At 59.2% G+C, this 13,487-nt stretch overlaps 1 protein-coding gene across 2 annotated transcripts in view; it reads left to right on the top strand.

The window, feature by feature from the left end:
• The window catches only part of ITPR3 (inositol 1,4,5-trisphosphate receptor type 3), a 39,220-nt gene that overhangs the window by 17,468 nt on the left and 8,265 nt on the right, over positions 1-13,487 (top strand). For both annotated transcript variants that reach the window (XM_068995738.1, XM_068995737.1), the window contains exons 16-46: positions 77-249; positions 339-458; positions 856-1,038; positions 1,123-1,374; positions 1,622-1,766; positions 1,908-2,055; positions 2,371-2,567; positions 2,684-2,813; positions 3,083-3,140; positions 3,315-3,480; positions 3,616-3,780; positions 3,973-4,041; positions 4,435-4,560; positions 4,698-4,820; positions 4,980-5,180; positions 5,565-5,816; positions 5,903-6,028; positions 6,292-6,417; positions 6,518-6,638; positions 7,307-7,491; positions 7,581-7,729; positions 8,404-8,512; positions 8,646-8,736; positions 8,968-9,137; positions 9,572-9,746; positions 9,835-10,019; positions 10,300-10,500; positions 10,867-10,977; positions 12,569-12,664; positions 12,859-12,960; positions 13,228-13,314. In XM_068995738.1, coding sequence (XP_068851839.1) covers positions 77-249; positions 339-458; positions 856-1,038; positions 1,123-1,374; positions 1,622-1,766; positions 1,908-2,055; positions 2,371-2,567; positions 2,684-2,813; positions 3,083-3,140; positions 3,315-3,480; positions 3,616-3,780; positions 3,973-4,041; positions 4,435-4,560; positions 4,698-4,820; positions 4,980-5,180; positions 5,565-5,816; positions 5,903-6,028; positions 6,292-6,417; positions 6,518-6,638; positions 7,307-7,491; positions 7,581-7,729; positions 8,404-8,512; positions 8,646-8,736; positions 8,968-9,137; positions 9,572-9,746; positions 9,835-10,019; positions 10,300-10,500; positions 10,867-10,977; positions 12,569-12,664; positions 12,859-12,960; positions 13,228-13,314 — 4,542 coding nt within the window. The remainder of the gene's footprint in view (positions 1-76; positions 250-338; positions 459-855; positions 1,039-1,122; positions 1,375-1,621; positions 1,767-1,907; positions 2,056-2,370; positions 2,568-2,683; positions 2,814-3,082; positions 3,141-3,314; positions 3,481-3,615; positions 3,781-3,972; positions 4,042-4,434; positions 4,561-4,697; positions 4,821-4,979; positions 5,181-5,564; positions 5,817-5,902; positions 6,029-6,291; positions 6,418-6,517; positions 6,639-7,306; positions 7,492-7,580; positions 7,730-8,403; positions 8,513-8,645; positions 8,737-8,967; positions 9,138-9,571; positions 9,747-9,834; positions 10,020-10,299; positions 10,501-10,866; positions 10,978-12,568; positions 12,665-12,858; positions 12,961-13,227; positions 13,315-13,487) is intronic.

The following is a 13,487-nucleotide window of genomic DNA, read 5'->3' as shown; positions in this document are numbered from 1 at the left end:
GGGGAGCCTTGGGGGGCTGCCACAGTCCCAGTGGGGCAGGGGGACATCGCTCACAGCCCCTCCCTGCCCGCTGCAGGAGCACATTGCCAAGCAGTTCGGAATGATGCAGTCGCAGATCGGCTACGACATCCTGGCCGAGGACACCATCACGGCCCTGCTGCACAACAACCGCAAGCTGCTGGAGAAGCACATCACCAAGACCGAGGTGGAGACCTTCGTCAGCCTGGTGCGCAAGAACCGCGAGCCACGGTGCGTGTGGGGTCTCTGTGGGGTGTGAGGGGAAAAAGGGAGCCCTGGGGACCCCCCCCTCTCACAGCAGAGCTGCCTCTCCCCGGCAGGTTTCTGGATTATCTCTCGGATCTCTGCGTGTCCAACCACATCGCCATCCCCGTCACCCAGGAGCTGATCTGCAAGTGCGTCCTGGACTCGAAGAACAGCGACATCCTCATCAAAACAGAGTGAGTGGCCAAGGGAGAGGTTTTTCACGGTGGGGTTTGTCATGGGTTGGATGTCAGGCAGCTACCAAAGCCTCTCACTCACTCACCTCCACAGCTGGGCAGAGGAGAGAAAATTTAATGAAGGGTTCATGGGTTGGGATAAGGACCAAGAGAGGTCCCTCATCAAATGCCATCATGGGCAAAACAGGCTCTAATTAGAGATAAGAATTAAGTTTATTCCTACCTAAATCAGATCAGGACAATGAGAAGTAAAATAAAACCCTTAAAAACACCTTCTCCCCACCCTACAACAAACCCACTACAGGGTGGGCCTGGTCCCTCTGCAGCCCCATCACCCCTTGAGGTGCAGCCCCTCCATCCATGGGAGCATCTCCAGATTTGCCCTTTCCTGTCCCAGGCTGAGGCCAGTGAAGGAGATGTCCCAGAGCCATGAGTACCTGAGCATTGAGTACTCAGAGGAGGAGGTCTGGCTCACCTGGACGGACAAGAACAACGACCACCACGAGAAAAGCATCCGGCAGCTGGCACAGGAGGCCCGGGCTGGCAATGCCCATGACGAGAACGTCCTCAGCTACTACAGGTGACGCTCCTGTGGCACCTCCTCTGCAGGTGAGGCTGTGAGGGTTGCACGGCCTCACTCCCTCTCCCCCTCACCCCTGGGCAGGTACCAGCTGAAGCTCTTTGCCCGCATGTGCCTGGACCGCCAGTACCTGGCCATCAAGGAGATCTCCCAGCAGCTGGGGGTGGACCTGATCTTCCTGTGCATGGCAGATGAGATGCTGCCCTTCGACCTGCGCGCCTCCTTCTGCCACCTCATGCTGCACGTGCACGTGGACAGGGACCCCCAGGAGCTGGTGATGCCCGTGAAGTTTGCACGGCTCTGGACGGAGATCCCCACGGCCATCACCATCAAAGAGTGAGACACGCTGGGGCTGGGGGTGGCTTTGAGGGACAGGGCAGGACAGGGGGTGGCAGATACCGTGGCAGGGGAGCGTTTGTGGAGTGACCCGGGAAGGTCTGAGGCGTCAGAAGGAAGTGGGTTCCATCTGTCACAGCATTGCTGCTGGTCACGGTGGCTCAGGAGCTGCCTGGGCAGCGCTCCTGCCTGCTGGGTGTGAGGACACTCGCTGTCCCCAGCTCACCCCGACGTGTACCCCCCGCAGCTACGACTCCAACCTCAACGTCTCGCGCGACGACAAGAAGAACAAGTTTGCCAGCACCATGGAGTTCGTGGAGGACTATCTCAACAACGTGGTGAGCGAGGCCGTGCCCTTCGCCAACGAGGAGAAGAACAAGCTCACCTTCGAGGTGCGGGCGCTGCCGGTGCCACTGGCACCTTGCAGGGTGTGACACAGCCTGGCTGCCCCTGCAATGTCCCTGTCTCCACTCTGGATTCTCCTGCTCAGCCCCGAGCAGGGCGAGGTCTGGAGCTGCTTTGTCCTTCCTCAGGTCGTCAGCCTTGCCCACAACCTCATCTACTTCGGCTTCTACAGCTTCAGCGAGTTGCTGCGCCTGACACGGACCCTGCTGGGCATCATCGACTGCGTCCAGAACCCCCAGCTGATGATGCAGGCAGTCTACAACGATGAGGTGACAGGTGGGTCCCTGGCCATGGCCAGGGAAGTGTTTCCCATGGTCTGCCCAGTGTTTCCCATGGTCTCCCCAGTGTTTCCCATGGTCTGTCCACTGCTTTCCAGTTTTGGTGGCCAGGAAACCACACACTGGTTTGCTGACGTGGCTGGGTGTGCACCAGAACATGAGGTGGTGAGCCCTTGGCCATGCCAAAAGAAATGTTTGGTGCCTTCTGCTCATTCTCTGATTAAATCTACATCATTTTCCAGTCCAAGTGGATCCTTCCTTGCTCCTCTGCCACCTCCCTGTCCACCCACACTAACTGTGGCTGCCTCTGCAGGGAAGAACGTGCGGAGGTCGATCCAGGGCGTGGGGCAGATGATGTCCACCATGGTGCTGAGCAGGAAACAGTCCATCTTCAGCCCCCCCAGCCTCAGCGCCGGCTCTGCCCCAGAGCAAGTGGACAGAGGGAGGAGCATTGAGAACGAGAACATTGTGGTGATGGAGACCAAGCTGAAGATCCTGGAGATCTTGCAGGTTGGAGCTGATGGAGAGGTGGGATGGGGGTGTGTAATGTGATCTTCTGACGGGGGACAGCTGGCATGAAGAGGGCACTCAGTCACTTCTGGTTTCTCCTTCCCTGCCGCTTCCAGTTCATCCTGAACGTGCGGCTGGACTACAGGATCTCCTACCTGCTCTCCGTCTTCAAGAAGGAGTTTGTGGAGGTTTACCCCATGCAGGACAGCGCAGCTGACGGGACAGCTCCCGCCTTCGACTCCACAAGTAACTCTCCCATTTTGCTCCTGGTTCACCCCCAGCTCAGCAAACCCCACGGGCTGGGAGGACACGGGGGGCAGAGGTGACATCTCCAGCAGAGGTGGCATCTCCAGCAGCTTCTGCTGGCACAGGGTGCAGGGAGGGACGGAGTTTGTGTTTTGGTGGGATGAGGATGCTGGGAACAAGATCAGGGAGCTGGGTTGGTTCCTGTGGGTTCCTGCCAAGGCATAGGGTGGTGTTGTCCACCCTTTTCACTCCCTCCCCTCTCCCTGCAGCCGCAGCCATGAACCTGGACCGGATCGGGGAGCACGCCGAGGCCATGTTCGGTGTGGGGTGAGTCCCTGCCCCCCAGAGTTCCCCTGACCATAGGGCCCTTCCCCTCCTGTCCATCCCGCCCAGGCTGGGAGCTGCAGTTGATGAGGAGGAGGAAGCTCTAAAGGCCACCACAGCCATCCCCGTCAGCCCCTGAGCTTTGTGTTAACACCCAGCGCTTCCACCCCGCTGCAGGAAGTCGAGCAGCATGTTGGAGGTGGATGACGAGGGAGGGAGGATGTTCCTGCGGGTGCTGATCCACCTGACCATGCACGACTACCCCCCGCTCATCTCCGGCTCCCTGCAGCTCCTCTTCAAGCACTTCAGCCAGAGGCAGGAGGTCCTGCACACCTTCAAACAGGTGACACTGAGGGCACCTGGAGCACCCCACACCTGGTGTGGGTGGGGGGACGTGGGGTGGATCCTGGCCCTTTCCTTGGGAGGGAGATCTGGGATTTGTGCCCTGAGCTGGAAGCCCCTGGGAATGTCGCTGCAGGTCCAGCTCCTGATCTCAGCCCAGGACGTGGAGAACTACAAGGTGATCAAGTCGGAGCTGGACAAACTCCGCACGATGGTGGAGAAATCAGAGCTCTGGGTGGACAAGAAGGGCAGCACCAAAGGGGACAGCACAGGAGAGGGGAACAAGAAGGAGAAGAAGGAGGTGAGAGCCCTGAGCAAGGCCCTGGGATCCAGGGTGGGAAAGCAGTGGGAGGCAGCAGGGCAGCTCACCTTAATCCAACACACCTCAGAGGGCTGTGCACCCCTGTCCCTGGACAGGAGGCTCCAGGAGGGTCCTGTGGGGTGTAACTGGAGGGGCACAGTGTGACCCCAGTGCTGTTGTGTCCCCTTCCAGCACGGTGCTGACGAGGAGGTCATTGCTCCGGGAGAGAAGAGCAGCGAGAACTACCAGATAGTGAAGGGGGTGAGTGAGACCAAACCCCACCCTCGTGGCTGTTCCTAAAGGCCCATCCTGGGTGCACCAGCAGGAAGGGAAGGGATGAAATCCTGTGGGGGATTTCCAAGTTCTCCTGTGCTTCAGTAGAAACAAGTCCAAGCCTGGCTTGCTCCTGCCAGCTCAGCACAAGGAAAAGCTGTCACATCCTTGCACTGAGGGGACTGGGGGGAGCTGGGTGGGTGACAGCTACGAGGGCTCTGTGGGGAGGATTCCTGAGGGGGTGCCAAGATTTGTGAGCAAAGCAGGGAACACCTGGAATTATGGAGGGAACATCTGGAATGCAAACCAGCCCCAGTGCTGGTGGCCATCCCGAGTGGCTCCAGGCTCAATCCCTGCCCACCGTGGTCCCTCTGTCCCCAGATCCTGGAGCGGCTCAACAAGATGTGTGGGGTGGGGGAGCAGGTGCGCAAGAAGCAGCAGCGCCTGCTGAAGAACATGGATGCCCACAAAGTGATGCTGGACCTGCTGCAGATCCCCTATGAGAAGGTAGGTGGGTGGCTGGGCAGGAGCTGACTGGTCCTGAGCACCCAGGGCAAAGGGGGCACGTGGGGACCCCCCTGAGTGGCCTCCTGCCACTCTCATCCCTCCCAGCTCCGCGTGTTTCTCCTCTGTCCCTTCCTCAGGGCGATGCCAAAATGATGGAGATCCTCAAGTTCACCCACCAGTTCCTGCAGAAGTTTTGTGCTGGCAACCAGGAGAACCAGGCCCTGCTGCACAAACACCTCAACCTGTTCCTGACCCCGGGGGTAAGGAGAGGGCACCGAGGGGTGGCTGAAGGCTGCAGCACAGGGAGGGAATTCGGCACCACTCCTGGGAATGGGAAAGCCAGGAGGAGACACCAGGCAGGGCAGGAGTTGGGGACAGTTCCTGCAGCCCCCTGACCTCACTCTGCCCCTTGTCCCCAGCTGCTGGAGGCGGAGACGATGCAGCACATCTTCCTCAACAACTACCAGCTGTGCTCCGAGATCAACGAGACGGTGCCGCAGCACTTCATCCACTGCGTGGCCACCCACGGCCGCCACGTCCAGTACCTCGACTTCCTGCACACCATCATCAAGGCCGAGGGCAAGTACGTCAAGAAGTGCCAGGACATGATCATGACTGAGGTGAGGACCTCTCCTGTGGGGCAGGAGGTGAGGGGAAGCAGGGCATGGCTCTTGGAACCTGCACCTTTGGCTTCTTCCTTGAGAAGAGCCTTCCAGCCGTGCTGGATGCTCCCAGGAACCAGCCAGCCCCAGTGCTGGTGGCTATCTTGAGTGGCCATCAGCCATCTCCAGGTGCTCAGTGCAAGGTCCAAGAGCCAGTCTGGGAGTCTCACAATTTCTGATTGCACTGAAAATGCCTGGTTTTCCCTGTAAACACAAATCCCTGTCCCCCTTCCTGGTCACTGCTGCTCATCCCCCACTGCAGAGGGGACACCATTGGCCTCGGAGGTTTCTGACCCTCCTTTTTCAGAGTGGTGACCACTGAGCACTGACCCTTCCCTGCAGCTCACCAATGCTGGGGACGACGTGGTGGTTTTCTACAACGACAAGGCTTCACTGGCCACGCTGCTGGAGATGATGACGGCAGCCAGGGACGGGGTGGAGGAGAACAGCCCCCTGATGTACCACATCTCCCTGGTGGACCTGCTGGCTGCCTGCGCCGAGGGCAAGAACGTCTACACTGAGATCAAGTGCACGTCCCTGCTGCCCCTGGAGGACGTGGTGCGGGTGGTGACACACGAGGACTGCATCACGGAGGTACGGGGTGGCAGCCAGGAGGACACCGGGGCTCTGCACTGATTGTCCCATGACGGTGTCCCTGCCCCTTTCCCCCTCCCCGGCAGGTGAAGATGGCCTACGTGAACTTTGTCAACCACTGCTACGTGGACACGGAGGTGGAGATGAAGGAGATCTACACCAGCAACCACATCTGGACCCTCTTTGAGAACTTCACGCTGGACATGGCCCAGGTGCGTGGGGAGGGTTGGGTGGCAGTGACACGGCAGCGGTGGCTTGGATGGGGACAGGGTGGTGTCACCAAGACCCTGTGGGGCTTGGGCACTGTGGGGACCCTTGTGGCTGTCACTTGTGGGGCTGGGGAGCGCTCAGGGCTCTCTGGCGTGACCAAGGAGCTGTGCCACCGGCCACATCCTTCAGCTGGATGCGGTCCCAGCAGCCTCTGGGCAGACATGAGCTCACCCCGGTGCCATCAGCATCCTCCCTGTCCTCACAGATGTGCAAGAAGCGGGAGAAGCGCCTGCCGGACGCCACCCTGGAGAAGTACGTGCTGACAGTGGTGCTGGACACCATCAATGCGTTCTTCAGCTCGCCCTTCTCGGAGAACAGCACCTCGCTGCAGGTGACCAGGAGTGGGCAGGGTGGCAGAGGGAGGACAGTGGCTAAGCCAGCCCCCCATAATATGGTCTGGACACGTGTGCTGACATTTCTGTCTCCTCCAGACCCACCAGACCATCGTGGTGCAGCTTCTCCAGTCCACCATGAGGCTGCTGGAGTGTCCGTGGCTGCAGCAGCAGCACAAGAGCTCGGTGGAGTCCTGCATCCGCACGCTGGCCATGGTCGGTAAGGAGCCATCGCCGTGCCCAGGGGACAGGGGACACAGCCACCCTGGGCTGTCTCTGCCCAGCGGCGAGCAGGACACGCTGTCCGTCCCGTGGGGGTGGCAGGACGCCGCGGTGAGGGGCTGCCAGCTGGGGATGGATGGGCACGTTTGGCTCCGGGATTTGCTTTGTTTTGAGCTTCGTCTCAGCACGCCCAAGGTAATGTGGGGATAACCAGAGCCTGGGCTTGGCTGGGAGCTCCCTGGTGTGTCCCTGCCTGGACACAAAGCCAACACTGACAGTGGTTTTCCCTGGCCAGGACTTTGCCCTCGGCGTGCCTGACTCAGGCTGAGAGCTGCTAGCTCTGAGTCACTGTGGAAAGGATTGCTGCTGGTTGGGCTCTGGGTGGGGATTTCCCTTTGGCATTCCAGGCAGGGTGCTTACAACCTCCCCACGCTGGGCTTTCCCAACCAAAAAACTGGGGCTGGAGCCTGTTTCCACCCCGTATGGGGCTGTGGCTGTTGGGATGTGTGGGAACACTCCACCCTCACTGGCCTGGAGGAGTTTAGGCGTGTATTTACCCCAAATCTCTGCTGCAAATGAGGTGAACGCTGGTGAAGGGGTGCCCGGGCAGGGCGGTGAGACTCAGCTGGGTCGTGGCTGTCCCAACCCCATGCCCGTGTCCCGCAGCCAAGAGCCGCTCCATCGCGCTGCCCATGGACCTGGACGCCCACGTGAGCTCCTTGCTCAACAGCAGCTCCACCAGCACGGTGCAGAGGAACACCTCGAGCTACAAGGCGGCCACACGCACCTTCCCCCGCGTGTCCACCACCCCCAACCAGTGGGACTACAAGAACATCATCGAGAAGCTGCAGGTGCGGGGCAGGGCGTGGCGGGGCTCAGGGTTGCAGGGTCCCTCTGCCGTGTGTCCCCTGGCTCTGAAGGGGGGTGCTGTGGCTTGCAGGACATCATCAACGCCCTGGAGGATCGCCTGAAGCCGCTGGTGGAGGCCGAGCTGTCCGTGCTGGTGGACGTCCTGCACCGGCCGGAGCTGCTCTTCATGGAGGGGACGGAGGCGTTCCAGCGCTGCGAGAGCGGGGGGTTCCTGTCCAAGTGAGGGGGGTTTGGGATTGCCCTGGGGGGGCTGGGAAGGGTTTGGGATCCTCATCCTGAGTGGGCCGTGCATGCCTGTGATGCCTTTTCCTTGGTGTTAGAATTAAGAGTGAGATACGGTAAAGGGATAAAAGGGTTTTTACCTCGTTTTTTAATAAGGATTTTTATGGTGTAACAATTTGTCAAGGGGGAATACGTTGAAATGTTCTCACATGGTAGATTGTGTACATGATTTTATAGACTTTGCAAATAGGCATATTTGACAAAGATTCTTCAGTGAGAAGTTTAAATGAATGGCGTGACATCTCTCTATTTTAAAGTATTTTTTCTCCAGATGGGCTTAATTTTAGTTTATAGAATCTGTTCTGTTCCAGAGAGAACCTTGGTTTCTTAAGATAGCGTAAGGTTTTCTGGTTTTTTCTGCGAGGTTTTTAGGATGTTTGGGTTTTTGGCCTGGTCGAACACTAGGACTACATTAAGATATCAGGTTTAAAGAATTATAAGTATGTATGCTAAGAATACTGAGACTACATAAAGGTATATAAAAAGAAAAGGCAAAAAATCATCAGGGCATCATCTCCTGCATGCCCGCAGCCCTGAGGGGCGCTGGGGGTGGTTCCCTCAGGGATCCCCAGGTCCCTCCCAGCTGGGTGACAATGGCTTTGCCGTGCCAGGCTGGTGCAGCACACCAAGGACCTCATGGAGACGGAGGAGAAGCTCTGCATCAAGGTGCTGCGGACGCTGCAGCAGATGCTGGTGAAGAGGAACAAGTACGGAGAGAGGGTGAGCACCGTGAGCCGTGTCCACGCTCCCAGGCTGGCAGAGCCCTCCCCGGGCACCCAGGGGTGCTCGGCCGGTTCTGCCCTGGCCTCGGCCTTGGCATGGGGACGCCGGTGACGTTTGTTTGCCTTGGCAGGGCAACCTGCTGCGGAAAATGCTCATGAACAATTACCTGCAGAACAAGAGGTCCAGCTCCAAGGGGGAGATGGGGGACGCTGCTGGGGGAGGTGAGTGCCCCTCTCCTGCCCCTTCCCCTCTTTTCCTGCTCCCATACACCTCAAATTCCTGGCTCCCAAGCCGTGATGGGACCAGGTCTGTGGCTGGTCGCCACTTCCCCACTTCCATGGGAGCAGAGGATTTGGGGAGGTGAAGGGATGGCACTGAGATGCCCTGGCAGTGGTGGAGCTGTGCTGGCTCTGTGCTACCACAGCATCACATCCCTCTGTCCTCTCACACAGGCCAGGACCAGGACTGGTCAGCCATTGCTGCTGTCCAGTGCCGGCTGGACCGTGAAGGGGCCACCAAGTTGGTGGCTGATCTCATCATGAACACCAAGAATGAGAAGATCTTCCAGGAGAGCATCCTGCTGGCCATCCGCCTGCTGGACGGCGGCAACACCGAGATCCAGGTGCTGAGGGGGATTGGGCAGCCAGGGGTTGATGTGGGCAGGGTGAGGGTCCAGTGCTCAGCCCTGGGCAATGGGTTTGGCCGAAACACCTCCTGATTGTGCTGAAGTCTGATGATTTGAGTTTCCCAGCTCCAGGGCTGGAGGCTGCGGGAGGGGCAGGTGGTTCCAGGTTGTTTCTGGAGTTCTGCTGATGCCCTCTGCCGGGAATTCCTACAATGGCTCAGGGCTGCAGCTCTTGTGGGGGACTGCAGGGGTTATCCCAAACCCGTTGCCATAGGGAAGCTGAAAAACTGTGTGTGCGCAACCCAGCGGGGCTCCAGGCAAACCCAGGTTGTCCTGGAGTAGGTCTGGAGTGCTGAGGCTGCTGCTCTGAGGGACAGGCAGGGACACTTTGGACCCTGTGGTGGGGACCTGAACGAGTGTCCTTTTACCAGAAATCCTTCTACAACCTCATGACGAGTGACAAGAAGTCCGAGAAGTTCTTCAAGGTTCTGCACGACCGGATGAAGAAGGCGCAGCAGGAGACCAAGTCCACGGTGTCAGTGAACATGAGTGACATCGGCAACAAGCCCCGCGAGGACAAGGACGAGCCGGACCCTGGCACCAAAGGTATGGGGCCGTGTCCCCTTGTCCCCTCAGGCAGGCCAGCAGTGGCTCAGTGACAGCCCGAGCTGATTGAGGGGACAATTCCCTGTAGGACGAGGAGACACCTTCCTGATGCCTGGCACCCCCACGCGGTACCCGATGGCCGCGGGGTTCCACAAGGGCCACGACCCCGGCGAGCAGGGCCAGAACAACGAGATGGGGGTGACGGTGCTGATCATGGAGCCCATCCTGCGCTTCCTGCAGCTGCTCTGCGAGAACCACAACCGTGACCTGCAGGTTGGGGCTGGGGCTCTGGGGATCTGGGGGTCAGCTGTGGGGTTGGGCTGGGGGAAGGCTGGGATCTGCCCCAGTTTGGCCCCTAAATGCTGTGGCACCAGCAGCTCTGTGCCTCCATTTCCCCATGTGCAATGCACCATCCCTTGAGGATAATTTGGGGCTGTGAGACTGTGGTCTGTAGGTTACAGGGATGGTCCCAGCCCTAATGTCCTTCAAACTGCAGCTGGAGGGGTGTGGGGAGAGAGGGATCAGGACCCCACTGCTGGGCTCTGCTCCACAGAACTTCCTGCGGTGCCAGAACAACAAAACCAACTACAACCTGGTGTGTGAGACCCTGCAGTTCTTGGACATCATGTGCGGCAGCACCACGGGCGGGCTGGGGCTGCTTGGCCTCTACATCAACGAGTACAACGTGGCTCTCATCACCCAGACCCTGGAGACCCTGACCGAGTACTGCCAGGGGCCCTGCCACGAGAACCAGGTTCGGGGGGCTCCCTGGGGGTCATTCCCCAAATCTCATCACTGATCGGGGGAGGATTTGGGGAGCACGCGTGTGGGCAAGCTGCAGAGGCAGGGACAGGTTTTGGGTTCAGAGTGTGAACAGGAGCAGAACGTGGGCAGCAGAGGTCACAGGGCTCCTGCACAGGTCACCAGCTGCTGATGATGCAGATGGGGGGGGAATAATTCAGGGGCCCTCTGCAGGGAGAGAGGAGGTTTGGGGGTTCTGGGCTGATCGGGCAGGGTTGGGGCTGCAGGCAGGGCAGTGTTTTGGACCAGGGCTGTGCTGGAGGGTGGAGCTGGGAGGACTGGAAGATCTGTGGGGTAACACACTGCCCGACTCCCCCAGAGCTGCATCGTGACCCATGAGTCCAACGGGATCGACATCATCACAGCCCTGATCCTAAACGACATCAGCCCCCTCTGCAAGTACCGGATGGACCTGGTCCTGCAGCTGAAGGTGCACAGAGGCCTGGGCTGGGGTGGTGGGGACGCGTGTGCATCACGGCGTGTCACTGTGTGTCACTGCGCGTGTCACGGCGTGTCACTGTGTGTCACTGTGTGTCACTGTGTGCGTGTCACCGCGTGTCACAGCGTGTCACTGTGTGCGTGTCACTGTGCGTGTCACTGTGTGTCACTGTGTGTCACTGTGTGCGTGTCACGGCGTGTCACTGTGTGCGTGTCACTGTGCGTGTCACTGTGTGTCACTGTGTGTCACTGTGTGTCACTGTGTGCGTCACTGCGCGTGTCACTGTGTGTCACTGTGTGTCACTGTGTGTCACTGTGTGCGTGTCACGGCGTGTCACAGCGTGTCACTGTGTGCGTGTCACTGTGTGCGTGTCACTGTGCGTGTCACTGTGTGTCACTGTGTGTCACTGTGTGCGTGTCACTGCGTGTCACTGTGTGTCACTGTGTCACTGCGCGTCACGGCGTGTCACTGTGTGTCACTGTGGGTGTGTCACTGCGCGTGTCACTGTGTGTCACTGTGTGTCACTGTGTGCGTGTCACTGCGTGTCACTGCATGTCACTGCGTGTCACTGCATGTCACTGCGCGTGTCATGGCGTGTCACTGTGTGTCACTGTGTGCGTCACTGCGCGTGTCACTGTGTGTCACTGCGTGTGTCACTGTGGGTGTGTCACTGCGTGTGTCACTGCGTGTCACTGAGGGTGTCACTGCACGCGTGTCATGGAGCATCACTGCATGTCACTGCACGTGTGTCACTGTGCATGTCGCTGCGTGTCACTGTGTGCGTGTCACTGCGCGTGTCACTGCGCGTCACTGTGTCACTGCATGCCACTGTGTGTCACTGCGTGTGTCACTGTGTGTGTCACTGCATGTGTCACTGTGTGTCACTGTGTGTCCCTGCGTGCCACTGTGTCAATGTCTGTGTCACTGCGTGTGTCACTGCGTGTCCCTGCGTGTGTCCCTGTGTGTGTCACTCTGCATGTGTCACTGCGTGTCACTGTGTGTGTCACTGTGCATCACTGTGTGTGTCCCTGTGTGTGTCACTGTTCGTGTCACTGTTCGTGTCACTGCGTGTGTCAATGTCTGTGTCACTGCGTGTCACTGCGTGTCCCTGTGTGTGTGTGTCACTGCGTGTCCCTGCGTGTGTCCCTGTGTGTGTCACTCTGCGTGTGTCACTGCGTGTCACTGTGTGTGTGTCACTGTGCATCACTGTGTGTGTCCCTGTGTTTGTCACTGTTCGTGTCACTGTTCGTGTCACTGTGCGTGTGTCACTGTTCGTGTCACTGCTCGTGTCACTGCGTGTGTCAATGTCTGTGTCACTGCGTGTGTCACTGCAAGGGCTCACTGGCAGGGTCACGGGGTGTGCTATGGGGCGAGGCGGTCACTGTAGAGGGGACCCTGCCTGTGTCAGACCCGCGGCTGTGGGAGCAGATGGGCTCCGTGGGGCAGGGCTGGGGCATCTCCACCACACTCAGGTGCCTCTGGCACAGGGGAGTTGGCAGGGACGTGGGCGATTTCTGCCCACCCCAAAGCCCTGGGCAGTGGCCTGGCACAGCTCCCCTCACCAAGGGCCTCTCCTCACCAGGACAATGCCTCCAAGCTCCTCCTGGCCCTCATGGAGAGCCGGCACGACAGCGAAAACGCCGAACGCATCCTCATCAGCCTCCGTCCGCAGGAACTGGTGAGGGAACTGGGAATGTCCCACCGAGCCCCCAGCCCATGGCTGAGCTCCCTCTGCCCCGGGTCCTGCTGCAGTTTCTGCTTTGCACCCAAGAACCACCTCACCTGCCCCACTGCTTCTGCTCCTGCTCAAATCCTGGCCGGAGAAGGAAGCGGGGAGTGGGGAGGAGCTCAGTGGCCCGTGCTGCCTTGCAGGTGGATGTGATCAAGAAGGCCTATCTGCAGGAGGAGGAGTGCGAGAACGCCGAGGTTTCTCCCCGGGAAGTCGGACACAACATTTACATCCTGGCGCTGCAGGTAGGGAGCTGTGAGAGCAGGGATGTGCCAGGCTGTGCTCACAGGTCGCACATTTTCCCCCACATTTGTGCACATTTTCCTCCACATTTGTGCACATTTCCTCCAGCCAGACTGGCCTCCCTGGGGAGCCAAATGTGCCTTTGGCTGTGGGGAAAAGCCACAGCTCGCTGTCCATCCTGTTCCCCCTGTGCTCATGTCCCACTCCTGTGTCCGCTGGTGGCTGCACGCCAGCCTGTGCTCACTGTCACCATCCCTGTCCCCTCCCAGCTCTCCCGACACAACAAGTCTCTGCAGCAGCTCCTGAAGCCGGTGAAGCGAATCCAGGAGGAGGAGGAGGAGGGAATCTCATCCATGGTACGGAGAGACCTCAGGGGTGAAGGCACAGCCCTCTCCCAAGCTGCCCTGACCCGAGGCTGCAAAGAGCCCTTGCTGAGCCCACCCAGGGTTTGTTGTTCAGGATTTGATAGATTTTGATGTTTCCCAGGGGATTAAAGAGGGAAAGACACCTAAATGCCCTTTTAGCCAGA

The sequence above is a fragment of the Aphelocoma coerulescens genome, chromosome 26 (genome assembly GCF_041296385.1).
Source record: "Aphelocoma coerulescens isolate FSJ_1873_10779 chromosome 26, UR_Acoe_1.0, whole genome shotgun sequence".
NCBI lineage: Eukaryota > Metazoa > Chordata > Aves > Passeriformes > Corvidae > Aphelocoma > Aphelocoma coerulescens.
Note: the sequence above shows the minus strand (reverse complement) of the source record. Positions and strands in the feature narration are given on the sequence as shown.